The sequence below is a fragment of the Acinonyx jubatus genome, chromosome C1, assembly GCF_027475565.1.
Source record: "Acinonyx jubatus isolate Ajub_Pintada_27869175 chromosome C1, VMU_Ajub_asm_v1.0, whole genome shotgun sequence".
In the NCBI taxonomy this organism is placed as follows: Eukaryota; Metazoa; Chordata; class Mammalia; order Carnivora; family Felidae; genus Acinonyx; species Acinonyx jubatus.
The window spans coordinates 115049665-115076636 of record NC_069381.1 but is presented as its reverse complement, the minus strand read 5'-3'; the positions used below and the strand labels follow the sequence as shown (position 1 = coordinate 115076636).

At 43.6% G+C, this 26972-nt stretch overlaps 1 protein-coding gene across 11 annotated transcripts in view; it reads right to left on the bottom strand.

Annotated features, from left to right (window-relative positions):
• The window catches only part of CLASP1 (cytoplasmic linker associated protein 1), a 272484-nt gene that overhangs the window by 29128 nt on the left and 216384 nt on the right, over window positions 1–26972 (bottom strand). For 10 of the 11 annotated variants that reach the window (XM_053214874.1, XM_053214875.1, XM_027056008.2 and 7 more), the window contains 6 exons: window positions 26419–26497; window positions 25258–25401; window positions 15149–15292; window positions 14562–14668; window positions 5869–6019; window positions 1615–1861 (listed from right to left, as the gene is read on the bottom strand). In XM_053214874.1, the coding sequence (XP_053070849.1) occupies window positions 1615–1861; window positions 5869–6019; window positions 14562–14668; window positions 15149–15292; window positions 25258–25401; window positions 26419–26497 (872 nt within the window). Of the gene's footprint in view, window positions 1–1614; window positions 1862–5868; window positions 6020–10450; window positions 10568–14561; window positions 14669–15148; window positions 15293–18731; window positions 18834–25257; window positions 25402–26418; window positions 26498–26972 lie in introns of all 11 variants that reach the window. The other variant, XM_053214873.1, reaches the window with a different exon arrangement.

Sequence of the window (26972 nt, the reverse complement as noted above, 5' to 3'; positions counted from 1 at the left end):
TGGTAAGCCTTACATAAATTTAGTGAGTTTAGGAAGCCTTTTACGCAGTTGGTAAATAGGGAACAACCAACACCCCAATCTCTGTTCTATCTTAAACAAGACCAACAAATGGGTAAGTTAAATGATGTGTCAACTGTCTGAACAATAAAAGGAAACAGCCCACTACTCCTAAAAAGTGCAATTCATAATAACCACCAAGCCATTAGCCTTGGGCCCAGTGAACAGACACTGGGAATCCCTGGGAATTTACGGAGTTGCTACCCACGGCAAGTAACCACCTAGGCACATGCCTTCAAACGACTGCAGGACTTCATTTCTGTCTTAGGATCCCATCGCTATTGTGGGGCTTGAACTCACAGCCCTGAGAGTAAGAGTCACGTGCTCTGCCAACTAAGCCAGGCAGGCGCCCCCCAGTTCCCCTTCTTTTGTGTCCCCACTGAAACCAGCATCTGCTTTAGCGAGGCGCCCTCTCTTTCCAGTGCCATTGTGTTAGGTCTTTTTTCTCGGACAGGCCATGAGTTGCTCTCAGGCCAAGGACTCTGTCTGATTTGCCTCCTTGTCCCCAGCAAGCTATACACTTCATGACACACAGTGAATGCTACCTGTTTAGGGTTCTAATTTAGGGTTCTGATTTAATTCTTCATTTAAAACTGAAAAACAAAACAAAGGCTTGGAAACAAAACGGATATATACGTATATTAAAAAAAAAAATAACTATTATGTGAACGTGACAATCAGGTGAAAAAAGAACTAATTAAGTTCCAGACAAAAACAGCATCATTCCAATGCACGCTTACTCACCGGTTACTCAGTAATGGACACTGGTCTTAACACAAGTGTCAGAAAACAAAGCACGTCATCAGACTGGTTCTGTTCGTGCCAAGTATGTTATATTTGGGGCAAGTAACTTAACCCTTCTGAATGTTAGTTTTTTAACCTGTGAAATGGGAATAATCCCTTCTATCTCATTAGGTATGTACAGAAAGCAGCTGAGCGGAAAGCACATGGTAATGCAGGAGCTCAGTATATGCCAGATCCCCTCTCTCTGAACTACGAGACAGAAGTCAACCAAAGCAGCTCCAGGAAGGCCTGGTTAAAACACTGGTGTGAGAGAAAAGCGGGGGGCTCTCAGTGGTGCTACCGGGTCCTCCTTCCATAGCTCAGGGCTGGGAGAGGACACACAGACGCGGAGCCTGTGCTGGGATGGCTTGTGCCTCTGCCTCCCACCCGCTAACTGCTACTCCCCTCGCGCTTCTGACCTCCACTCAGGCCCTTGTGCCTCGCGGAAGCCTTCCCTGAGGGGCACAGCTGACCTTCCTTCACTGCACAGTGTGCAGCCCTAAGTTTGGGTCACGGGTAGTTCCTGGTTTCGTGACTGGCTCTACGAAAGCCAGGCTGCTGGCTTCCAGAGGGCAGGGACTGTGCACGCTTCTGTGCACAGATGTGCTTTCCATGCCTAAGCACATGGTGGGGGCTCAGTAAGTGGCTAAACGAAGGACTGTCTGCATGTGTGTTTGCCCTCTACACCCCAGAGAGAGCCACAGAAAGCTCTTCTGGATGGTGGGGGGCAGGGGGGGGGGGAGTTGGATGGGGGTCAAGCAAAGAGGAACAAACCATCTCGAAGCTGCTCCATGTCATCATCGAACACGGCCTCCTTCAGGGCTGTCTTGTCATAGGCGTTGATGGTGTCCGAGTAGGGGTAGGGATTGTAGTCTCGCGCCCGCGGCCCAGGGAAGGCGCGGGGGGGCTGGGTGTTGAGGAGGGACGTCTTGTTGTCCAGGGCCGTTCTGCCTCCTTCCACCACATCACTGCCTCCCCGGCCCTCCGTGGCAGGCGACGCAACTCCACCATCACGGGACACCTGAGGCACGGCACACGGTCAGTTCCTTTTTAGGACTTTTAACAAACTCTTCCTTTACATTTTCAGAAGTATTGGGACAGCCAGATTTCTCCCTTGAAATCTGGCCACTGACCAAAGGATAGTTACTAGGTTTCAATCTGTAAACCATCCAATTCATAAACTACCTGAGCGGGAACTGAACACTTATGTTTTCCCCTCTCCACTCGCTAATTTACATGTAAAGTCTGTTAATTTACATCTGAAGTCTGTTTTGTAGGTGGTGATGACTTTTGACTTAAATGTTTCTTTAAAAAAAATTTTTTTTTAATGTTTATTTGTTTTTGAGAAAGGGAGAGAGAGAGAGAGAGAGAGAGAGAGAGAGTGAGAGAGGACAAGTCGGGGAGGGGCAGAGAGAGAGGGAGACACAGAATCCAAAGCAGACTCCAGGCTCTGAGCTGTCAGCACAGAGCCCGATGCGGGGCTCGAACTCACAGACTGTGAGATCATGACCTGAGCCAAAGTCGGATGCTTAACTGACTGAGCCACCCAGGTGCCCCTAAAAAAAATTCTTACTTTCTAAACTTGTATATTTGAACCAGTCCTTATCTTAATGCAGACTTTGCAGAGTGGGAATCACAGCACACATTCTGTCATATATTTTGCTTTTCTCATAGTGTAATAATGTCCCATGTAAATAAAGTGTTTAATAACATATTGTTTAATGGGGTGCCTGGGTGGCTCAGTCGGTTAAGCGGCCGACTTAGGCTCAGGTCATGATCTCGCGGTCCGTGAGTTCGAGCCCCGCGTCGGGCTCTGTGCTGACCGCTCAGAGCCTGGAGCTTATTTCGGATTCTGTGTCTCCCTCTCTCTCTCTGACCCTCCCCCGTTCATGCTCTGTCTCTCTCTGTCTCAAAAATAAAATAAACGTTAAAAAAAAAAAATTAAAAAAAAATAACATTGTTTAATCACACCACTATTTCTACTTGTGTTCTAGTAAGATTTACTCAACCATTCCCCTTCTACTTTTTTTAATGCTTCTATTTTTTGCTATTATAGACAACTCTGAAATAAACTACACTGTAACATAATACCTTTCTTACCTTTTGCTGCATTTGTTATTTAGCACAGATTGCCAAAAGTTACATTACTTGATAAAGGATATGAAACTTAAAATCACCTATGCCGAATATAATTTTACTTAGCTCCAAAGCAACTGTATCAAGTTCCCATGCCACCAATATTACACTAGTTCCCTCATATCCTGAAGCATTAAATATTCTAATTTCTACCCGAAACAAAGCGGAACAATTTAGAAATAAAGTGGAGCCTCAAATGTATGTTTGCTGCATTTCTGTAATCACCCGTAAGGATGGACTTTCTCCTGCACGTTGAACGTTTTCATCTCTGCTTTGGGGAACTGTCTTCCTAGTGGCTCTGACATTCATCCTTACGGAGGTCTGTCTTATTACACCGGGTCACTTATCAAACCAAAGAGGTACACTGGCTCCCGAGTCTTTCCCACGTAATGCATTTTCACACCCAGCCCAGCTTCTTCGCTCACACTCTGGTAATGAGCAGCTAAGATCGTGAATTTCGAACCTGTTCAACAATTTCCACTTCGTCCTCTCATGTTCTCCTATCCTGTCACCCACCCTGTTGTCTGGCCTGGGGGTTCCCGCACCCCATCCTGCCGATCCCACCAATGACAATCCTGCTTCCATGCCTCGCCTGCTACCTTCACTCGGCAAGCTTCACCCCTTTCAACTTCGCCAGAGAATTTTTATGCTTTGAAAAAGCGGAAATCACTCAAATGTTCCAAAATAGGGCACTGAGTACATGATTGTGGTATCCATGTGACAAATTCTCACCTGACCATAAAAATTCCCACAGGAGAATGCAGACGGGGGGAAAGTGCTCACATGCTACACTCAACAGAATGCACACCGTGATGTCACTTGCATCAAAAACAAACAAAAACATGCTACAGCCTACTCCAAGCATACAGCTGCATAAATATATATAAAGAAATAGAAAAATACACACGAAAGCATCCACCTTCTCTTAGGGCCTCTATTGTTCCTAGCAGGGCTTCGGATTCCCTAATTTGAGCCCCTCGCTCCCCACAGGTGTTCTGGAAGCCCTTTTCCACTCTCCTCACCACAGCTGAACTCCCGGAGTCAGGTCGGCCTCTTTCTGCTGCCCATAGAAAGTGGGAGCGGTCAGTGGGGATGCCCTCCACTTCCTGGCCCCACATCAACCCAGCCCACCCTGCTTCCCAGCTACGGCCACCAGTGCCCAGACTGCCTCCTCTGCCATGTCCTCAAGGACCCGTGTCCACCAATCACCCACGCCCTGCCACGGCACTGTCCACACTTTTCTCCTAACTGGTCCCATGTGCATTCAGACGGGGCAGGTCTCCCCGGGGAAAAGGTCCTGAATGATCCCTCCTCAATGTCCAGGTTGTTACTCAAGCTGGTCCTCAACCCACTGCACTCTGCTTTCCACGCTCAGCTCTGCTCTGAACGGTGCTCACAAAACAGATGGGGCTCCTGGAAGAAACTAGATCTGGAAACCGTAGACCAGGATTGTGCGTAAAGTTTATTTGAGAAGAAGAACATGGAAATCCAAACCGTGGGTCCATTCTCCAAGAAGAAGTCGTGGCTCTACATCAGAACAATGGTGAATAAACGTGTGTGTTATATACTTTCAGCTAAAATACAATATTTGATGCAGATCGTAAAAAAAATAAAAAAATAAAAAAAATCCAGCGGAGTCCTTTCCCTTCGCGTCTGGCCGGTCGCTGTCTTTGCAGCATCACCTCTTTGGCTACAAGGCCTTTCCCAAAGTTTCCCTTAAATTCTCTGATACCCCACTCTCCTGGTCTCCCATGCAATAATAACCTGTAGCCCTTCTCCCAAGTCCTCTTCTTCCGTCTTTCCCTTTAGTGTTGATGCTCCCCAGGATTTTGTCCTTACCCTTTACTTGGTTGATTTCACTCACTTTCTAGTTACCATCAGGCAACCAGTCAACGTCTCCCAATGTTTCATCTCCGGGCCGAGCGGCCAGCCTGAACTGCAGGCTGGTATCTGCAAAGGCCTAAGGAGTATGTGTGCTTGGATACTCCCTATGTCTCCCAAGTCACACACATCCAAAACTGAACTCATTAAGTTCCAAAGGGGTTAACACACATTTTTTCTCCTTCTGTGATATGATCTCACTGAACGGCACAAGCACCTAACAGTTCTAGCCAGAGACTTCGGACTCTTGTTATTTCAGCTCATGCCTTACCGACCCCACTTCCTCCAGAGTCATTCTCCATCTCAGAGGGGCAGCAGGTTTCCTAAAATTTTAAGTGTGACCACGCCACTTCCTTGGTTAAAAATCTCCAGTGACTCCCGAGTGGAGTCAGACACCAGCAGGAAAGGGAGTACCCTTCCTGAGCCACCCTTGCAGCCTCCTCCCCAAACCTGGCCACCAACACGACAGGCCCGCTCTCTGCACGCCAGCCACCGCAAAGAGAACTCATGCCATGCCCCCTGCCACCTCTCTGCTTTCTCCCAGGCCCGTCCTCCTATCTGACCACACACTCCCCTCGAACCCTGCTTCACGCGGCTCCGAGGACAGCACCACCTCTGAGCACCGGGACCGGCCCAGCCTGACTCATCAGTACCGAGCCCTGCCCGCTCCCGCCGCACCACCACTCCCCACAGATCCGCCTGCCTCTGCAGGAACTACAGCTCCCAGAGAACCACGCTGCTATCTGATTCAGGCCTACTCTTTTCATCACGTCACAGGAACAAAAATATGTCCAGGATAAACAAAGGCAAACGGGGGACAAGACAGTTTACAATCTTCACAAAGAGAGCTGGGGGTCACTCAAAATTTTCTAAAGTTGCCTCGGGCCTCTTAGGATAATGCTCTTCTAGCTACAAGACACAAATGATGATGAAGCTCAGTGTTCACGTGGTCAGTCCTCAGAGTTCTCACCTCACCGAAATACAGTTCTCTGTTAGCCCAGGGATACTTACAATGTCACAGTCCTTTTTGCCATCTCGCTTAATTGGCTCGTTCAGATCCTCTTGGCTTCGAAAACTAAACTTTTCAATGGCTTCTGTAACTCCACGCAGAGAACTATAAATTTCTTCAGAGTTCAGGTTCTCTGTATCATATTCCAGCATGCTAAAGGATCAAAAGATATGGTATTTCTTAAATTGAAGCACACGCATAAATTTGAGGCATGGGTATAAATTACTTCCAACAGTTTATGGAGTGAGGTATAATTACAATTTCGTGTCTTTAGGCGAGTTGGAATGAAAAGGAGACACCTGTTAGAGTGCCACCACTGGACAACTGCACGTGTTCCTTGTCAAACCAGGCCCCAAACACATCACATCAGCACTCGGTAAGACCCGGTGGGGGGCACAGCAATAACCACAAGAATGCAAGAACTCAAAGGGTGACAACTGGTGACAATGCACGAGGTAATGAAAGTGGAAAAATAACTTTCGTATCTTGAAGATGGAAACAAGGAGTCTGGTTGTTACTGGTCTCAAATGTACAAACAGGTAAGAGGGGTGGGCATTTCAAAATAAAGCTAGTGAGTGTCACAAGCAAGTTTCAGAGGGGCAAAGCTAACGACCTCACAAGACTGGGTAATGCTCACCGGGGTTAGAAACTTGTGAAATAAAACCCTACGTTCAAAAACGATTCCAAGTTAGATCCACCCTACCGAAAGGTTCCCGACAGTCTCTCTTGTGCCATCTAACCCAGGAGCTTGCTGTGAATATCAAACTCTTCCAAGGTGCTGACATTTTGCGTTTTACAATAAAAACAGATCTTATACAGATGAGTCACGTTCCTAGATGGATGTCTAGAAGTATTTGAAAAAGCAAGAAACATTCATCCCTTACAGAAAAGTGATGCCAACGATTGTTCCTTTAGTGGGCTGAGCAGAGCAAAATCAGAAACTAAGCAAAAATCCCAAGTAGCCTTTGGGTGTCATGTATAGGGTGTCAACAGGCAGCCTTTCACGGTCCGGAGAGTGCCCGGAAGCGGGTCCCGAGAATAGCCCGCCGTCCCTCACCGAGAGCATCCAAGAAAAGCACAGGATAAAGCACAGCATAAAGAAGGCAAAACATGAAGCAACAGTCAACCAAGGGTAAAGGCAAAACAACTGTGTTCATTTGAGTGTCACGTGTTTTAAACAAACTTGAAGAGAAGATCAGATGAGTTGGTCTAAGTGAACTTCCACAAAGTCTTGGAGCTACACTGAGGATTGCTAGGGACAAAGAATCCTTGGGTGTGTTTAAGTGAGCATTCAACAACATCATTCAGGACTAAAGACATGCAGTCTTTCGTTCTTCAAAAGAAGTAACTGAAACTAGACCATCGCTGGCAGGAACCTTTCCTACGTGTGACACAACCAACCCTGTACGTTCTCACAAGAGGCTGTTTCCTGTAGCTTACAAACAAATAATATTTACTAAGCCCCCCTCGCCACCTTTTCTTTTCTTTCTTCTTTAATGGTTTGGGCAGATGAGCAAGATAAGAGGTCGATGGTCCTCACTTGGGAGGAGCCAGACCTCTACTGGCTCGCGGTTGGAACCATCCAGGTGTTTTCTGTGGCTGGACACGTCCTGCTGGGGCACAACATCTGAACTCACCTTTGGAGATGGGAGCTATTTGCCTAAAATTGCAAAACTCGCCCAGATAGAACTTTCTTGTTTTCTGATGAATGAAAGAAAATCTATACCCCAACTGTGCTTAGAGAGCTCACAAAAATACATGCCAACTCAAAGACGGGCTCTGGCAGCAAACACAAAGAAATGTGAATGAACATGTTAACAGCTAAAGTCCCATGTATATACTGACGGGAAGTGAAAGGAAAAACCTGAATGGAATTCAAGATGTCAACCCCTGCTAAGTTCATAAGGTTGTCTGTCTATGGGGCAACATCACTTTAATGTGAAGAAAGCATGACTGAGGAGCACAGGGGGTCGGTCCCTGCCCCTCCTTTCTAGAACACCACAATACCAGCTTCCGTGGGAGCAAAGGCATTTATACATCTGGCCAGTACACTATTTTTTATATATAAAGACTGAGTATGACTCAAACAAAAAATTATGTATACGAGATGTAAAAAAGATGCCTTAAAATACTTTTAATCACAACAACCAAAAATAATAGCATAGCCCATGCAAAAAAGGAAAAAAAACAACTGAAAGAATGACAGATGGACAAGAGCAAGTCTGGCGGAACGTTCAGCTTTTTAAGGGATGTCACAATATTATTTTCCATATGTCGCTTCAGATAACATTAGCTTTCACTTCATTCATCTTATTATTCGTAACCTCAATGGCCTTAAAATATTTCACTTCCGTTCACAGAACTTTATAGCCTCGTCTCAAAATAAGAAAATAAAGGATTCTGCCAGTTAATGCTCCTCCTTCTTACTTTCAATTAATAGTGAGGAGTACATGTGCATGACCGGCTGCAATCCGGGGTGACACTTCTTTTAGACTTGAGGTTTGAAGTATCTCCTTGGTATGAAGCTAAAACTGTGAGCGGCAGGTGAGAGATGGCATTGCTTTTCTCCAACACGAACCAGATAACGTTACTTTCTTCGCTAGTTCATGTTTTGGCATTTGTTTTTTTCCGAATCGATGCCTACGAGCCCTCATTTTGTAGGGAAAAAGGAAATTCCCATGAAAGCTGTCATCGGGGAATCCCAGATACCGGGGTCCCGGCCAGCAGAACATAAGAGAGCACAGCAAGAGGGACGCAGTGGCTTTCTTAGAGGAGGCTTTGCTTAGGTAGACCCTAGTCTGCCACCTGCCCCCTAGCTCAGAGACGTAATCCTTTAGTTACAGGCCAGCTCCCGGTCTTCTGTAAACACTGCGATTAGACCCCAGAGGGTTTCCTTAGAATTCTTCAGATTAGGAAGAGTTGCTCAATGGGTCAATATTCACTGGCCTAAGGTCAGGCCATGCCACCCAACACTGGGGCAGAACAGAGCTCTGGACCTGCCCTGTTGTAAAGGGTCCATATCAAGGGTGGGGAGATGGGTGAGGTCAGGTCTCCAAGAACAGAGACACCAGAGGCAGGAAGGTTGCTTTCTCAGATTTTCCTCTTTTGTCATTTTGTAGGGAAAATATGTCTGCAGTGGGAAGGACACTAAGATTCTAGGTATGGAATTAGGATAATCATTCGTGTTATGCCATCAACACAGTTTTGACAGAGAGCAAAGAGACAAAGGTTTCCTCTTATTTTTATGTAACGGACAGGTTTTTCTAAATGTAAAAGTCTCTTGTCAATGCTCTCTCCCTCCGATGGCCAACAAAAGTTAATGGGTATTTATTAGCATCAGCTGTGTTACTGTGTATGTGTGAAGGATGATTCTGGAAATGGGGTCTTGAGAGTGGCTGGGGGTGAAATTTAGTGCCCATTAGGGCACACAGGTCAGTGTACTGGAAGACAGTCATAAATGGGACTTCTACTTCGAGGCCTGGCTCATCTTTTTTTTAAAAAAGGAAGTAAAGCGACACGCTTCATTAACATTGACCACAGCAGTGGTCACGTTGTTGCTGTGCCCTTTCCCTAACCTTGCGTATCTAGTAACAGTCATTATAGGATTCTCTGAACACTTGGGAAGCTACTCTTAGACCCATAAGAGTTTCCAAAGAAAGGTGTTGTTAAAACCCGACACAGCGGACTTGTTCATATGTACAGCTTCATTGTGCTGAGGACACAAAAGTAGAAATGTAAAGCTTCTGTGCAAAAGCTATCTGGGAAGCATTCAGAAGTAGCAGACCTTTTTCTGTTTTGTTTTTACCCCATCCTATCAGAGGGTACAAACTCATTTTGCACAGCACAAAGATGGCTGAACTGCCCTATGCTCTGCTCATGCAGTTATAGGCTTCAACGGAAGTGGTCCTCAGATCTTTGGACCTTTATAATAAGCACCTAAAGGACTCTCAAGCAGTAAACTAAAGGAATCCATGGGCCCTACTTTGTCCCACTGATTTACCATCTGTCTTAAATCTGAAGGAAGCCCCACCTCCTTCTTCTAGATACTGACCCCTCCACTGCCTAGAGGCAAGGGCACCTCAGTGAGATGCAGCAGTGAAAACCTCCTGACTTCCCCTTCTGGATCAGACTATCGCCACGTGAGGGTACCTTAGGCAAGAAAGCAGTCCACGTCATCAACAGCAGGACGAGCGCTACAGGTATGGTTTGGGACAGGGCAGGTCTCATTTGCTTCTGGGTGGGAATGCCTTGTCTGCTTGAGAAGAATACGAAGGAAACTGTGCCCCTCTCGCCTGCCTCGACTGCACGGCACTGTCCCAGCACCTTTTGGGGTGGGGGGCTCAGCTCTGCCTGGGCCACAGTGGGTGCTGACGGATTTGGCCAGTTGATGAAACAGTCATCTGTCCCTGGGCCGCGGCAGGAGCTGCACTCATGTGGGTCCAGAGACCATGTGCCTGCTCACACTTCTCACCAAGGCTCTACTCCTGCTCATCTAAGCCAGAGGCTTTCCACAAGACCTGAGACGACCCTGGAAAAGCAATAATATTGTGACACCTCGGACAAGGTTAACAGGTAGCTTGTTACCTGGGAGAGTAAGAGCGCCTGAGAGTCTTGTGGGAGGGAGCGGTGGGAATGGAGTTAGGCTGAGAAAAGGGAGGTGGGTGCTTCGATAGCCCATCGGCACTCCAACCCCATAACCGACTGCAGTGATCAGAAGAGGAGAATCAGAGAGAGACAACACAAGGCAACGGGGAGGGGAGGGGAGAGGGAACAGGAAGACACGATATCCTGAATGTCTTCCGGTCTCCTCCTTCCTTGACCAGGCTCTGTCAGAGTTAACTGCAGCAAAACGTACACTTCACCATACAGAGGAAAACTGAACAAATTTTGTTTTACAGTTTGGCCCCTGATGAGGCTGCTTTATTCCTTCCCCTCTCGATCGTGTGTTACATGTTTAAATCACGTGAGATTCCCAGGGTAAGACTGGGGGTGTGTGTGTGCACGGGGAAGGACACTGTGAGCACTTACACACAAATAGGCACGGATGTTCAGTTTCAGGTAATGCAACCAACTGTCTTACAAAGAGCCAGACAAGGAATTTCGGGCCTTAATTCAAACGAGAACCAAGGGACCACAGCAGGAAGATTCAGAGAACGTGCCATTCTGTCCAGAGCACTCAAGCAGGGGGCAAGGTGCTCCCTGAGGCCAGGATCCAATCAGATGGGAGCTCAGAGGCCACCACAAGCAATTTCCTTCTGAAAGAGTAACAGCACCACTAGAGGGTTACAATTCCCCTACTCACAGCACCTACTATGAGAATTAAAATGCATCTGAGAACACAGGCAGCCCTCTTCACTTCGTGAATGTCACTCAGTGGCCTGGGTCTGCAGAGGCCCTGACGGACAGTTCTAACAGCTGCTGCGATTCAGAAGAGCCACACACACTGGGAGAGGCGTGCGCTGACCTGGCAGGAAATGCGATCTGAGGCCCAGGATGGAGTCGTGGCATCAGAGACCACGTCCCCAGGGGGCAGCACCGCCTGTGGCTGGCATTCATCATAGTCCTGAGAGCTAGTCTCCACCAAAGACAGCTGTGGCCTTATTTTGGAAGGCAAGTAAGTGGAGAGAGCAGAGGTCACCACAGCATAGGAGGGCCCACAGACCTCTAAGTCACACACTGAATCGGGGCAGAGGTACAAGAAGAATCCGGGTGACCATGTCTCCTGGAGTTCTGCTAACAGGTGCAGCGGAAAGCAGAGAGGTGCACCAGCCCCTCCACAGCTTACGGAAGGCTGAGTTTCCCAGTTAATCCCCACTTGGCTTCTATGGAAACTGTTGATCCTCTGATGCAATGGCTGTAAAATCCACCTAAAATTACCCTTTATTGCTGGAGGTAACAGAGGGGATGCTCTGTTATTAGTGTCATTCTGCTCTACACCACGTTTGTCAAGAACGTTCAGCAGACCAAGGCGAGGAAGGCCATCCGCTTTCTCATCTCAAAAGGAATGGATGTCCTGTGATTTCTGAAGCCCCTTGCAACTCGGTTTTTCATTTAACACACATCACACTGGGTAAAATGAGCTAAAATATATGGATGTGTTTAAAGACAAAACTCCAGATTACAAATCTCTTCAAATACCCAGCAGTATTTGTTTACTAGCTAGGGGTAAGGAGTAATTCTTCCCTCACACAAAAAAACAATTAATGGAATGTTTCACCAAGGTTTAGTGTTAGCTCCGGCTTCTCTAATACTATTGCAAAAACAACTTCCTCGTTAGCAATTTTTCTGTAACTATCAAATTAGATTTTTTCATCATTTTAGAATATTTGCTAATAACACACCATGATCTGAGCATTAGAATTTTGGGACTAAAAAAAAATACTATGGTTTGTTTTGATACAAAAAAATTTGATTAAAAAGCAGTAATTGGTAATGACTTTTTCCTGTAAGAATAACAAAGCTAACATTTTATGGTTAAGATGATTCAAAAGAACTGCAGGTCACAGAAAATAAATGCCTCAACAGCACTGCTCAGAAAACTCTGGGATTATGTGTGGTGGAACTTGTCTATCGCCTCCCTAGGAATGGGGTAACCTCGTCCATTCTCCTATTTAATGCAAGAGTTCATTTCTTTTATAATTTTCCTGGTGAAAGTATGAGGCCTATTTGAGTATTTCCAGTGATATGACAGGAAGCCTTTTTTCCCACTTCTGGACAGTTTTGGTTGTGAGTTCAAATTGGCTAAGGCCATCTAGCTAGGTACGCACTGACGGAGGGCACATTCTTTTAAAAAATAAAGAAACCACACAACTAAATAATTCCCTAAAGAGGAATTTGTTGACAAGAAAACATTTATGCCACTACTGGCCTTAATCTTGAAAATGATATTAATATTGAAAATTAATCCCTTCCACTGATCTGCAATCCTGACAATAAAAACTATGACCAGACCAATTAAAAATAAATGGTGAGCTGGAAAAATAAATTAAATTTTTAATAATTTGGGGATCCATGAAGATTAACACCCAGCCAATTCTTAGCTCTGCTGGATTATGCTAGCAGCCGCCACTGATCCTTTACTTAGACTAGTAGCACATATAATAATAAAATACTTAACTTGCATTTTACCTTTTGCTTATTACCTAAGGCATGTGCCACCCTAGTAATGAAATAAAAGATAAGGAGTATGAATCATGTATTATGGAAGAGCAGATTTCCCAATTAATGGTGAAGTATTACTTCTAGACAAAAGAAACAATTTACAGAGAATACAAGTTTTCCATAAAACCCTCCCCACTCCGCTGCCCCAAGAAAGAGAACTCTGATTTTACCATTAACACCAGACCCTGGTCATTTAAGACTAGCCATATGCTTAAGATACAGATGTTAACATAGAAAAAGAAAAAAAAAATAGTGGAGCTTCAGTGACACCTGGGGAAATTCAGACGTATTTTCACTCACTTCTGATCTCAATTGTCTGATCGTAACAGCCTGCCAAAATCATGACAACACAGACCAAACTTGGAGACGTGACATCATTCTTCATTCTACCTAAACATGGCACCAGGGGCATTTAGAGAGATTATAAGTAGGGCAATACAAATGGTAGGATACTGTAAGTATACAAAATACTTTGTGTCACCAAGAGAAAAATACAAATTTGGTATGCTCCAAATACTTAGATGACAACTTGAGAAACTCAAGAGGACTTCATTGGTCATGACAGAAGATTTGGGGAGACTCTTGATCATTCAAAATCTAAATTTAAAGGCACTTGTAATATTTTCCTACTAAAGAGGCAACCCTTGAAGGGAAGATGGCACGTACTTGCAGTATCTTCTTGTCATCCTGGTGTCGGCAACCCTGAAGACACAGCCCCTGATCCTTGTGCCCAGAGACCTCAAAGATGTGGCCTTCTTGGAGACAAATACAGCATGTACGTACGACCCTCACACGTCTGGGCACTGTCAAGTCTGGTCTCTACGGCCACTACTCAGTGTGAGGCCATGGAAGGCTCCAACACACACCGGGGGTGGGGGGGGTGGGGGAGGGTCACTAAAGTCACCATGCAGAGACTTCCACAGGCTCTGGCCAGATGGAGAAGTCTACAGATGCTGGGACAAGGCATTTTTCTTATTTAAAGCCACTGACTCAGAGTCTGTAAGACCAATGCTTGCACGGTCCCAACAAAGTCTGAAAACAATGATCTAATTTCAGTTCTCAGGTTCTAAATACCTCTCTGGAGCAGGAGTCTGCTTCAAACGTGAGCCTGTAATTACAGCAACTATGCCTGGAATGACTGACTGCTGGTTTGGAAAACTACCCTAGGCCTTGTGTGGGACTACAAGGGATTTATTTAGATGACAAATACCATAAGGCACTCCTACCACTTACAAAATAGGTGATGAATTTCTAAATCGTTTCTACGTGAAACAGTACTAAATGTGGCTTTTAGCCTTAAAATCTTTAAGTTACTAGGGAGTGCTTAGAGCTGGAAGAATCTCCAAGAACATTCAGCACAAATTGGCCATTTTGCCATAGAAGTCAACTGCTTTGCCCAAGATTATACAGACTACTAGACCCCATGATCTCCTGATACCCATCCATTTTTTGGTGTTAAGCTTGGTCTAAAAACCTAGGAATGGGGTGGACAGACATTGGGGTGGTTTCCTCACTTTTGGGGAAATGGCATTACCTGGGAGACAGGCCCCCGTGGGAACAGTTGGTGGGTGAGGTCAGGGGGCTGGTCCTGCTGCTGGTGTGTCGGGAGGGAGTCCGGCCAATTGTATTGCTCGGAGAGCCCTGGGGTGAAAGCAGAATGAAGATAAATACTTGCACAATCGGGGTAACTTTTTTTTTTTTTTTTAAAGAATGCTAAGGTCAATTTTAAGTGCAGATACACCCCAAACGGATAGCTGTCACGCAGGGGTTCCTCAAGTTGAACCGTCTGATGTCACCTGTGCCAGAGTCACACACACAATTGAGTCCTTCCATCTTTATAGCATGAAAAACGTAAGTAATTCAGTGAACAAAGGGCTAAGTGACCAAGTAAAAATTTAACGGATTGAACAATCTCACTTAAGAAAAAGGGTATGCTTAAACACTAGGTTCGCTCATTCGTTGGGACTATTGCAGGGGCCAGACACACCCCCACCCTCCAGACACCCACAGTTTACTGAAAGAGAACAAGAAAGCTGGCCATTCTATCAGAGCAAGTCTAGACAAGGGACTCGCAGAGGTCACGGTCAGTACAGAGGCACCAATCGTGACTGAGGCACTCACCACACTGGTGTTACTAGAGTTCTTGAGGTGGTTATGCAGGAGTTTGGTGGCACCATCCTGGAAGGTTTTTGGCAAGGCACCAAGTAACATGGTAAATTCGGGAGTGTTCAATTCAAACAGAGAGATCAGCACAATTTGTGCTGCCTGGAAAAAGAAGATGTGATTCATTATGTAACGGACAACAGCATATTCTGGTCAAAACATTCATTATAATGGTCTCACAAAACTTTCTTCATATGAGTCAAACAATAGTAAGAGGACAGCTTCGTCATAAAACACACACACAAAAGGCATTTGGAGAAAATAGGATCACCAGTTATAAACAGCCTGACTTCAATCTGGAAAATACGCCCCCGTTTCACCTTCACGCCCTGGCCTGGGATATCCACAGCATGTTCATATTCAATGACCTTCCCCATGCTGTCTAGCACGAGGGACAAAGCTGCTAAGTAAGTAAGTAAAACAACGAGAGGACATGGAAAGGCTGAAGATGGTTCACTCTACCAAGTCAGCACTGGACAGGGCTCCTGGTGCCCCTGGAGGGAACAAGTTTCTACAGGAGCTGCCAATGGGCTAACCTGAGCAACCACTTTTCCTCAAGCCCCACTTTGACTGAGAAAATCTAGAGAAATAGTTTAAATACATCTGAAAAACCCCTGTTGCACCTGCCAAGTGAGAAAGGCCAGTCCTTGGGAAGCAAACCAGACTTAAATGGTACAAATTCGGTGTTTTGGCAAACGTTCTACTTTATTAACTGAGACAATGTACTGCAGCGAGCACTCTGGCAGCAAGGTGGGAAAGCAATGAGCTGAAGCAACAGTAGCCCTATGAGACTCGGATTTCTCCAGCAAGTCTTTCTATGGTTCTAAGTAGCAGCAGGCACAGTGAGCTTAAAAAACAATGCCTGAGGAATTAGTTCCAAGGGTTTTGATTTAGAACAACGGCCAAGAGAAGACTTTGGTATATAATAGCATCTCTTACAAATTTCTGAGAGTCAAAAGAAAGAAAAATGCATCACATACTCTTCTGACTAAAAGGATACATTTATTTTTCCAAAGACTCAAAATTTCTAGGATTGTAGTAATTCTTCGGAATATTTTTACCCGTGACATAAGGTGTTACAAAAAACATATTTGCTGGGGCACCTGGGTGGCTCAGTCGGCTGAGCGTCCAACCTTGACTCAGACCGCGATCTCGCAGTTCGCGAGTTCGAGCCCCATGTCAGGTTCTGTGTTATCAGCACAAAGCCCGCTTTGGATCCTCTGTCCCCCTCTCTGTCCCTGCCCCGCTTGCTCTCTCTCTCTCGAAAATAAACAAACATTACAAAATACATATCTGCTTGAGAAATGCTTTGGAAGTAAACACCGCAAAATATTTCAATACTTTCACAATGTTAAAATTAATCCTGGGCCCAGTTAAGACAAACCTACTATTTGTGTCCGAAGAAAGAAAAACAAAAAAATCCAAGGACCCAAATGTATTTAACCAGAAATAAAAATTAATTATGAATTTTAAAATATCAGAATGTCTTTTACAGAATCAAAAACCAGATTTTAGACCTATCAAAAGCATTTATTAAGCACAGACTGGGCAAAAGTATCTTACTTTCTTCCCTTGATCTCCAAATATAGTCATCAGTAGCCTTTCCATCCAAATTAAATCCCAAGGGGCCCGTGTGCTTTCATGACACAGGCAAAACACACTATTACCGATTGTACTACACATTTTCATATTATTGAAACATACTTAATAGTTATCTGAAGGAATCTTTTTCACCACCAATGTAATATACATTAACTTGACCTTTATATTTGTATAAGATTAAATTCCAAAAATCATGCAAAGTAACCTGTGCATTGAAAAAAGACATTTTTGTTAGATGTTAGGAAAAAAACACATGCAGAAAAAAATGCACTTCAAAGAGAAAGAAAGAAACAGACTTGAGTTTTAGCAGGGAGAGAAAAAAAGAAAATGTTGCCAATTTAGTAAGAAAGTTTAGGGACTTATTTTTTAATGAATGACAATGGCATTTCAAAATTATAAAATGTATCAGTATTTTTATGTGAAATGTGCCACTACCTTTACTTAAAAAAACCGTGTTTCTTCCCAGAATGACAGGATATCTAATATCACAAATTAACTTGAGGTTTTTCACAAAGCAAATTATAAAAATCAGCGGGATCTTTCAGGAACAAAAGAGCCGCAAGACGATAGGCCTAGAAATTGTGTTAACTAGTGGCCATGTGCTATCAGTGACTTAGTCACGTGGGAAAGCCATTGCAGCAGACTTTACATTTTGGCCCACTACAGACACTTCTCTTTCAGTAACCCTAACGGTGAATTTTGATAAGAAATCCAAAAGAGAGATGGAGGAATTGTGAAAATATAACTCGTTGGACAGATGGTACGTGTGGTGATTTATACATATAAATGGATGTAACTTATTTTTACATTTTGCAAAATATGAAATGTAAATGATTTTATACATTTTTCAAAAGTCACCCTTGGGGATTTAAAGCTGTTTGCAAAGTAAAATCCTTTCTAATGAGGTCCAAGCTCCAGAAATGGGTAGAAAATATGATTTAAATCTGTTATTTTAAAAATATTTTATATCACAGTTTTAAAAGGAATGAGACTGTATGGTCCTAAAATATTTTATCTACAACCCTCTGTGTTAGTGAGAAGTCAGAATACTAGAATCCAAACAAGGAAGAAAACTGGGTTATATTTATCATTATCATCAATACATTCTCTTTAAAGGAATAACTCCAAACATAGCGATGAGTTGAAGAGATTCATTTTAAAAAGCTTGGGGCACAGCTCGTGTTCAATAATGGATCAAAAAGTGGAGTGCACCACTGTTCTTGTTCCATCATTGAACTCTTGCCTTTCATAAGAGGCAGGGCCAGTGAGCAGCCCGACCAAAAATGCAAGGTTGCTGCTGACTTCTCTTAACGGACAACTCTAGGGTCATTTATTTTAAAGACCAAATGGCAACTTAAAAGGAACTGACTCCCACTCACGCCCACTCAGCAGTAGAAACTGGTAGATGAGGGCAAAAGGTCCTTCAAATCTTACAGTCACTCTATGGAAAGAACTCCCGGGGCTATCAACTAACTGCCTTGAAGGCAGGAAAGAGTTCTTTGAGACAGGAGATCAATAAAGCTTTTGACAAATGCTTCAGCGCTGGTATTAACTGGGGAAAACTTAAACTTTGGGAGAAAGAGAAGGTTTCTAATTTATTAAGCAATTATTGCTTCCCTCCAGATGGTCATTAAAATTGCTTTAGAAAATCGCCAAAGAAAGGTTACTTCAAAACCTCCAGACATTCCTTATTTAGTATCTTGCATATGGTAGGGGACTACACTCAACATAGCTTTTTGTTTTGGGCAGGTAGTTAATCATAAAACACATCAAAACACAAACATTTACACACACACACACACATTCAACATAGTATTATATGAATTTTAGGTTTCTTCACAATCTTTTCAGTGTCTTGCCAAGGGTAATCAGTATTAATAATCTACAATGCAAACAGTGAAGTGTCTTTTTTCAAATTAGTACATAGTTTAAAATCTACCTGTTTACAATTTTCTTCCAAGTTTCCTTCTCCGGGCCCAGAGCAGGTGGAAGCTGACCTAGTGGGGAAATCCTCACCTACTCGACTACGCTGAAGCGGGGACTGACAAACAGGAAAGGCGGCAGGATTTAATGAGAGAAGAAGCAAGTGCTAAAACCAGGGTTATTTGTAAGCTGTGAAAGTATGTGGCTTCTTTTGCAACATCACCTGGACATATATGATCTAGCAGCTCTAAGAACAGGAAGACGGTAACTACTGGTTTCAAACCTCTACCATTTGCTAGGTGCTTCCTACCAGCCTTGTTGCTGGCAGCAGTAACGTTCTTGAGCAAAGAGATCAAAAAAGTCAACTCATTTCTGGAAAGAGCCAGTCACAGTTAAGCTGAGCCTCAAATCCTGTTTGATGGGAAAATCCTGAGCTTTGTGGCTAGGCCACACTGCCTACCTGTAAGTAGACATTAAAATTTTTCAGCTGGAAATTTCAACTTTTGAGGGCTATTTCTATTCTCTTCCTGATCCAGACAACAGCATCTTTATATACTTTCCAGGTTTCTTTGCCATGACTTCATTTACGGCATTTCGGGGGCTAAATCTGCTATCTCATCTGACAAAGCAGGCACTCAATGGTAGAAAATCACGTATGCTACGCAAACCCACAGGGATTCTGAATCCTGAAATGTAAACATAGCATTAAAAGTTCTACTGCATTTACATTCCCTTTGGTTGACTGGGGGAAAAAAATCTTCCTAATGCTGGAAAAAACCTGAGGTCTCCATTTGCTTCACAAATAACAGAGCAAAACCAAAACAAGCCTCCCACGGGGCTGCAGAGGCTGCAATAGCAAATGAAGGAGTCTCTACCTATGTTTTCTATACTGCATTTAGGCCCCCCCCCCCCAATGAAGCCTGAGGCAGGGGTGATTATTCCCATTTTACGGAGAACAAACAAGAATTCTGAGGTTCAGCTGCCAGCTCACACAACCACCAAGTGGCAGGGGCAGAAGTCAAAGGACGGTCAAACTCTAGAATCCACTTCCTCCTGTTAATACATTATATGAACACAAAACACAGTTCCTTCAGAAAGGTACAGTTTGGGCAACAGGACAGTCAGCGCTCCCGCACCTAAAACAAGAACAAGGTTACTCTGGGAACAGATTGGGCCAGTGAGGGTCTGGGTGGGGCTTTTCCTGCTGGCCCCCATCAGTCTTGGCCTGGTAAGCCCACTCCACTGCTGACTGGCTTGTGTTCTGGTTTTGGCCGTGCTTCTTCCTTCCTCTTCAAAACATCTTAAATATTTAAACACCTCTCTCTCTCCAACAACAAACACCCAAAACACAGATAAAAAGGGAAACAAAGTAAATATCAAAATATTAAAAATGCTGAAGTCAACAAATTAAGAGTTCTATTAGAGTTAAGTTGTTTTCTCAAATAGGACCTTATAGGATGAATTATACTGTCTGCAAACTCCCCAAGTATTGTTTGCAGAAAATTAATGTTCTCTAGAGTAGGGCCAATATGAGGGTTTACTGCACAAATTTCAGACTGAAGGGTTCTTCTAACATTTAGAATATAATCTTGCCCTACTCTTCAGAAATTAAAGCAGGACACCAATAGGAAAACTTGGCTCATGATCACATAGTGCTTTTTTAAATCACCAAGGTTTTCCTAGCACCTGATAGAAACTTTTAGTAACTGCAAATGAAAGATGGTGCAAAAACATTAAGTTTATTTAAAAGAGACAGGGTGCTTTAATTTACCCAGATAAAAATAGTTCCTGTTTTACTTTTTTACAGCCTTAAAATGATAATGACAAGTTCAGATCTTAGAGCAGAGTGATATATATCACATCCCAATTTTTAAGTATTTTAATTTATTTAGGTGCTCGGTTCATTTAGATAAGCTTTCAAATATGGTCCAAATTCTTGTGCAAGGCAGTTTGCATTACTTACAATAGCATCTGTATTTACATAATGTCCATTGGATGGCACATCAGAAGAGAGCATTTAAATAAAAGTGATGCCGTCTCCATGAAGGATTAATCTGCAGTGCCCTAACGTACAGTCTGTGGGTAAGTAGTTATGGGGCAAAAGAACACATATCCAAATACCGTGCTTTAATGCACCTATTTTAATCAAACAACAATGCTGGATGTGTATAAAGCCAAGCAATCTTGAGTCACAGACATTTAAAAAAAAACCTTTTTTTCACATTTATTTATTTTTGAGAGAGAGAGAGAGAGAGAGAGAGAGAGGAAGAGACAGAGTGTGAGCAGGGGAGGGGCAGAGAGAGACGGAGACACAGAATCCGAAGCAGGCTCCAGGCTCTAAGCTGTCAGTACACAGCCCGGCGCGGGCCTCAAACCCACAAACCTGCAAGATCATGACCTGAGCTAAAATCAAGAGTAGGACGCTTCACCGACTGAGCCACCCAGGCGCCCCTCCAGCCACTGACATTTTTAATGATTAAAAAAAAAAAAAAATCTAGAAGCACCTGGGTGGCTCAGTGGGTAAAGTGTCCGACTCTTGATTTCAGCTCAGGTCAGGATCTCACCGTTCATGCAAACTGAGCCCTGCATTGGGCTCTGCAACGATAGTGCAGAGGATTCTCTCTCTCCCTCTCTGTGTCCCTTCCACCACTCGCGCACTCTCTCTCCCTCAAAATAAATAAACTTAAAAAAAAAACAAAACCCTAGAGGGTACCCAGGATGCAGAGGTGCATCTTGACCCTCACCACAATTTAAATAGTTAGATTAAAAAGCTCCCTATTTAAGTAAGAGTTAGTGAATTAACAAATAACTGTGGAAGATTCCTGCCAACTCACTGAAAGTGAGATAAAGCCTTGGTAGGCAAAACACTTAAGACGTCCCTGAGACTCCCATCTCCCACATACAATCCCTGTATGATCCTCTCCCCTAGAGTGAGACTTGTGAATGATGGAACATCATTCCCCTAATTGTTATGGCAGAAGGGACTCTGCAGGTGTAATGAAAAGTCCCTCCCCAGTCAGTTGACTTTCAGGTCATCAAAGGGGAGATTATCCTGGATGGGTGTGACCTAAACCCTTAAGCCAGGTTGGAGGTGCTGGCTTCATTTTAATTTCTCCTCCACTTTGGAAGAATAGTTTTGCTGAACAGAGAATATTTGCTTGGCAGGTTTTTTCTGTCAGCACGCTGAATGCCATCCCATTGCCTCTGTCCTCCACGGTTTCTGAGGCGAAACCAGCTGTGTGTCTTACAGAGGGTCTCTGGGGGATGCCAGGCTGCCTCCCTCTTGCTGCTTCCAGGATTCTCTACTTGTCTCTGTCTCTCAATTGTTTGATTACGATGTGTCTATCTGGGGATCTTTTCTTATCCTACTGGGAGTTTATGGAGCTTCTTAGATGGGTAGACTAAGGTTTTTCATCATATTTGGGAAGTTTGGGGAAATTTTTTCCCCAAATATTCTCTTGCTGGCTTTGAAGAAACAAATTACCAAGCTGGGGAGAGGGAGGTGTGGCAGGGCTGGCAGGTGGCCCACGAGCTGAGAATGTCCCCTACTGACAGCCAGAAAACAGGCCCCTCGGCCCTCCTGTAAGGAATGGAATTCGGCCAAGAACCAGTGATTAAGAAAAGACTAGGCCTCAGATGAGACCAAAGACCCAGACGACACCGTGATTTCAGTCTGTTAAGACCCTAAGCAGAGGACCCAAAGACCATGTGCCAGATTCCTGATCAAAGAATTACAACACAGGGGCGCCTGGGTGGCTCAGTTGGTTAAGTGTCCAACTTCATATCATCTCAGGTCATGATCTCACAGTCTGTGAGTTCAAGCCCCACGTCAGGCTCTGTGCTGACAGCTCAGAGCCTGGAGCCTGCTTCGGATTCTGTGTCTCCCTCTCTCTCTGCTCCTTCCCTGCTCATGCTCTGTCTCTCTCGTCTCAAAAATAAATAAAAACATTAAAAAAGAAAAAAAAGAATTACAACATAATAGTGTGTAGTTTCAAGCTACTTAGTTTGTGGTGTTTCAGTATACAACAGAAAACGAACACAGAAGTCAAAACAGGGGGCCTCCGACATTATGGTTTCGAAATGCTACTTAAAATGAGATCACCTCTTTCTGGACATTTATCATTCATTAATTCATTCAAACTATTTATGAAATGTTTACTTTGCTCACACAGGTATTGTGCTAGGTGCAGAGATACAGGGCGAGAGAAAATAGGGAGGGTGAGAAGTCCCTGGGGAATAGCAAGTCTAGCCCCAGGCCTGAAGATACTGCAGATGAAGGCTCAGACCAAGGGAATCGATCGCAACCAGGTCAACACTGTACCAGCAGCTTGTATGTCTTGAGGTGCAACTCCAGGGTAATGGTCTAAAACACCAGGTCGCAAACTTGTGCGTTAAAAAACAGCCAATGGTGGAGGGAATCCCAATGAGACCCAAAACAATGTCCATACTTTACACTATACCAATTAGGTCAAATTACCTGGGGTAGAGCCCAGGAATGGAGGCAGATTTTAACCGTAGTCAGGACTGAGAACTACTGATGTAATAAAAAAGCTTTCCAAATTTCCTGAAGATCAGGATTACTGGCCCAGAACCTGGATCTGAACTCAGTCTGAAGGCGAGGTGCTGAGCAGTCCTCGACACGGGGAAGGGGAAGAAGTGAGGGCAGGCAACAGGAGTGGAACACCAATGGAGACCAGGCTTTGTGAAGTAGCACCGCGTGACCCAAAATGACTGACATTAAGTGTTGAAGATCAAACAGTAAACAATCCACATGATTTCTGGCAATAAGTTTAATATCCTAACCATAACTGACTCAAGCCTTGGGAGCCTAAGGCTAAATAACTGAAGGAAGAAAGTTCCTACGACATCCTCCTTAGAAAAGTTAGGAAAGTAAATTATAGTTCAAGTTTTTAATGCGCACGTCCAGAGAAAGTGATACGTAAGTCTACAATGTTTCAGTCCTACAGGAAGGAATACTTAAGTAACATTCAATTACAAAAGGCACACACATAGACACACACACACATTTACATGTTATGACTAAAGACAGAAAGCTACCCTTAAGGCTTTTGTATTTTGGCCACTGTTGTGATTTTAAAAACTACAACAGAAATATCTGTTTGTGACTTACACACCAAGCAAATCATTCAACCACCTCCTATTGTACCTCCCTAATCCCAAACTGGTTTAATGGCTAAATCAGAGGTTGCCAGTGAAATGCCTCTTTGATAACAATTTTGAATGAGTGCTTTAATAGGATTTGCCCTTGTTCCTTGTCCTTGGACAACTTAGTTTATGACTATACAATGGACACAGGACTTATGTGATCCGTAACCCTTCTAAGGAAACCTTTCACAGAATTCTTCTGTTCTTGTCTTTGAACTTCAATGGAAGAGGAGCTAAGTGTTTATTGGCATTTGGAAATTTACCACTCCTGCTAACTATTGCTTGGATTTCTCCTTTCCTTTTTTCCTGCTGGACCCAAGTGGTCCACATTATCAACTCTGCTTAAGGCCAAACAACTCCACTGGTAGGGCCAAGGATGGAAGGAGTGTGGTACAGAAGAAAAAATGCAAGGCTCGTGATTATACACAAATAACCAAAATCACGTACCTCCAGTCTGGAAGCAGAACTGAGAAAGCTGGCTTTTAAGAGTACTTCATAAAGGCTAGTTTATACATAAAGTAAAAAGAATAATGGCCACGTGTCAAACTCAAGCAGTAGGAAGCTCAAGCACCGAACGACATTGACAGGCAGAGAGTAAGAGAGACAAACACAGTAATTTACGCTTGCGGTGTGCTTACAACTCGTCAGGAACTGACAAAGTGTTTCACATGTAATAATTAATCTTTGTAATGGTCCTGATGCAGAGTACTATCTTGAAAGAGAAATAATAGTACTCTGTGCTCTTTCCTATGTTATCTGCTCTTCAATGTGTCATTTCTAAAAAAAAGTAGCCAATATTCTTCAGCTGATAAACTAACAAAACAACACCTTGATATCAGGGTGCATCCAAAATCTGAATTCTATCTCCCCATGTCACTCCCCAAGTCAGAGTGTGTTCCAAGTATGGTATGTAATCTGAAATTGTTTGCTCTTTTTAAATTCAGAAATTCATTTCTTAGCAAATTTTCAGCCACCTTTTGCTATGAGGCACCTTGTGGCCAGGCAGCCTTAGATTTTCAATTCTGTCCTCAAAGTCCATGTCACAAAACTGATATGTGGAAAACCGACGGCCTGAAGAGACACTAAACCATGAGTGATTTCTCACTTAAAAAGAATAAAATAGATGCCTAAGAAAACCACAAACCAATCATACACGATTTCCGATTTTCATTTTGATGCTGGAAGACTGGGACTAGGTGGAACTGGAGAAAGAAGATAAGGGGCAACAGCAAAGTCTTGGTTTCACAGAAAAGGAGTAATAAAGGATCCCATGTAGGTGTGTGGGATGGTGTGCAAGTTCCCAAGTACATTTCTTTTCCTAACACATGCCTGAGAATGGTGTGTTTAAAGCTGCACTTGAGCTCTTGCGGACATACCTTTCTCACGTCTGAACTCTTTGGTTCTGTCGTCCAGGTTATAATTCTAGAAACTGCAAGCCTCGTCTCACTAGAGTTTACAAAATCCGTTGGATCCATCTGCCTAGCGAGGGACTCGATGTACTTCAGGATTGCAACTTTGACCTGAAAGATCCAACAGTTATACTCATTAGGTACACTTATGAATCTCTGAATAGAATTCTGATCAGAGAAAAGTAAATACAATTGAGGGGACCCCTCCTTTCTCCTGGATCTGTGTTTTCACATAGAGCCACGTCCATCAGGGACAAAAGCATGAAATGGCTGACAGGTTAAGTTTGGGAACAGGAAGACTGGCATACAGATCAACCTTCTTCAGTTTTAGATCACCGTGCCTGTGGAGAAGGCCTGCTCTGCCTCCTCACATACACAGCAAGACACCTGCAGGGCATGAGCCCCCATGGGCAGGCCACGGGATTACGGACTCTGCTGCTTGACCAGGAAGCACTTAGTATTGTTTTTTGGGCATCCTAGGCCACGTCTTGCAAGGTAGCATTTTTAGCAATCACGCTGATATTCTACCTTAACTTCTCCACTGATGCCTCAATTGGTTTTGACCTTAGGAGAAGAGGGCGGTTATTGATTGCAGCTATCCTAAAACCCCAACAAAAGCTAATGAATAAAGAAGAGATGACGTACACGACCTAACTGAAATTAATAATACCCTCCCTCAAATTCAGTCTTATAGTTATGATTTTCCAAAATACGTGACAACTAATTTTCATGTGTTAGAACGTTAATATGGAAAACATTTCAGTAAGATACCTTATATCAACACACCAGAATTTTCTAGTTTAAATACGGTGGAAAATAGCAAAAATACTCAAATGTTGGTGAGGATGTGGAACTACTAGGCCTGCCATTATATTGCTGGTAGGAATATAATACGGTACAACCATTTGAACAGTTTAAAATAACATTAAACACGACCCACCCAACGAACCAGTGACTCTTCTCCTAGGTACTCAAACAAGAAAAATGGAAACATGGCCTCAAACAGTTGTGTAAGAATGCTCACGGCAGACTTATTCAGAACAGCCAAATACGAGTCATGTACAAAAAAGGACATTTTAAGCAAATTTGACTTCTAGAGTTGAATTGTAATGACAAATAGTCACCAACCTTGAGGTTAGGAGTTTGAGTTTGATCCACAATAAATCTCATCAAAATGTTAAACTGTTGGTCAAATGGAAAGGAGTCCCTAGGTTTAAGAGAAGAAAGAAAGTGCTCATTTTAAGGAAAGATACATTACAAAAAATAATGCAAAACCATCTCAGAAACAGAAATATACCACTAGAGATAAGTCTGATGGACACGGAAGCAAGCCTCTACACAGGTAATTGTACTTTCCATTTTATATAAATACTAGAGTAATAGACATTACATATAAAATTAAGAAGATGGAAAATCTTTTTTTTTACTTATTATTTTTAAAAAATGTTTTTTTTATTTTGGGGGGCGGGCAGAGAGAGAGTGGGGCAGAGAATCTAAAGCAGGCTCTGTGCTGATAGCACAAAGCCCGATGCGGGGCTCAACTCATGAAGTGCAAGATCATGACCTGAACCGAAGTCGGACGCTCAACCAACTCAGCCACCCAGGTGCCCCAGAAAATGGGAAATCTTGCTATAAGTCCCAAAACACACACGACACTTAGAGTTATGTATGCTATTTTAGAA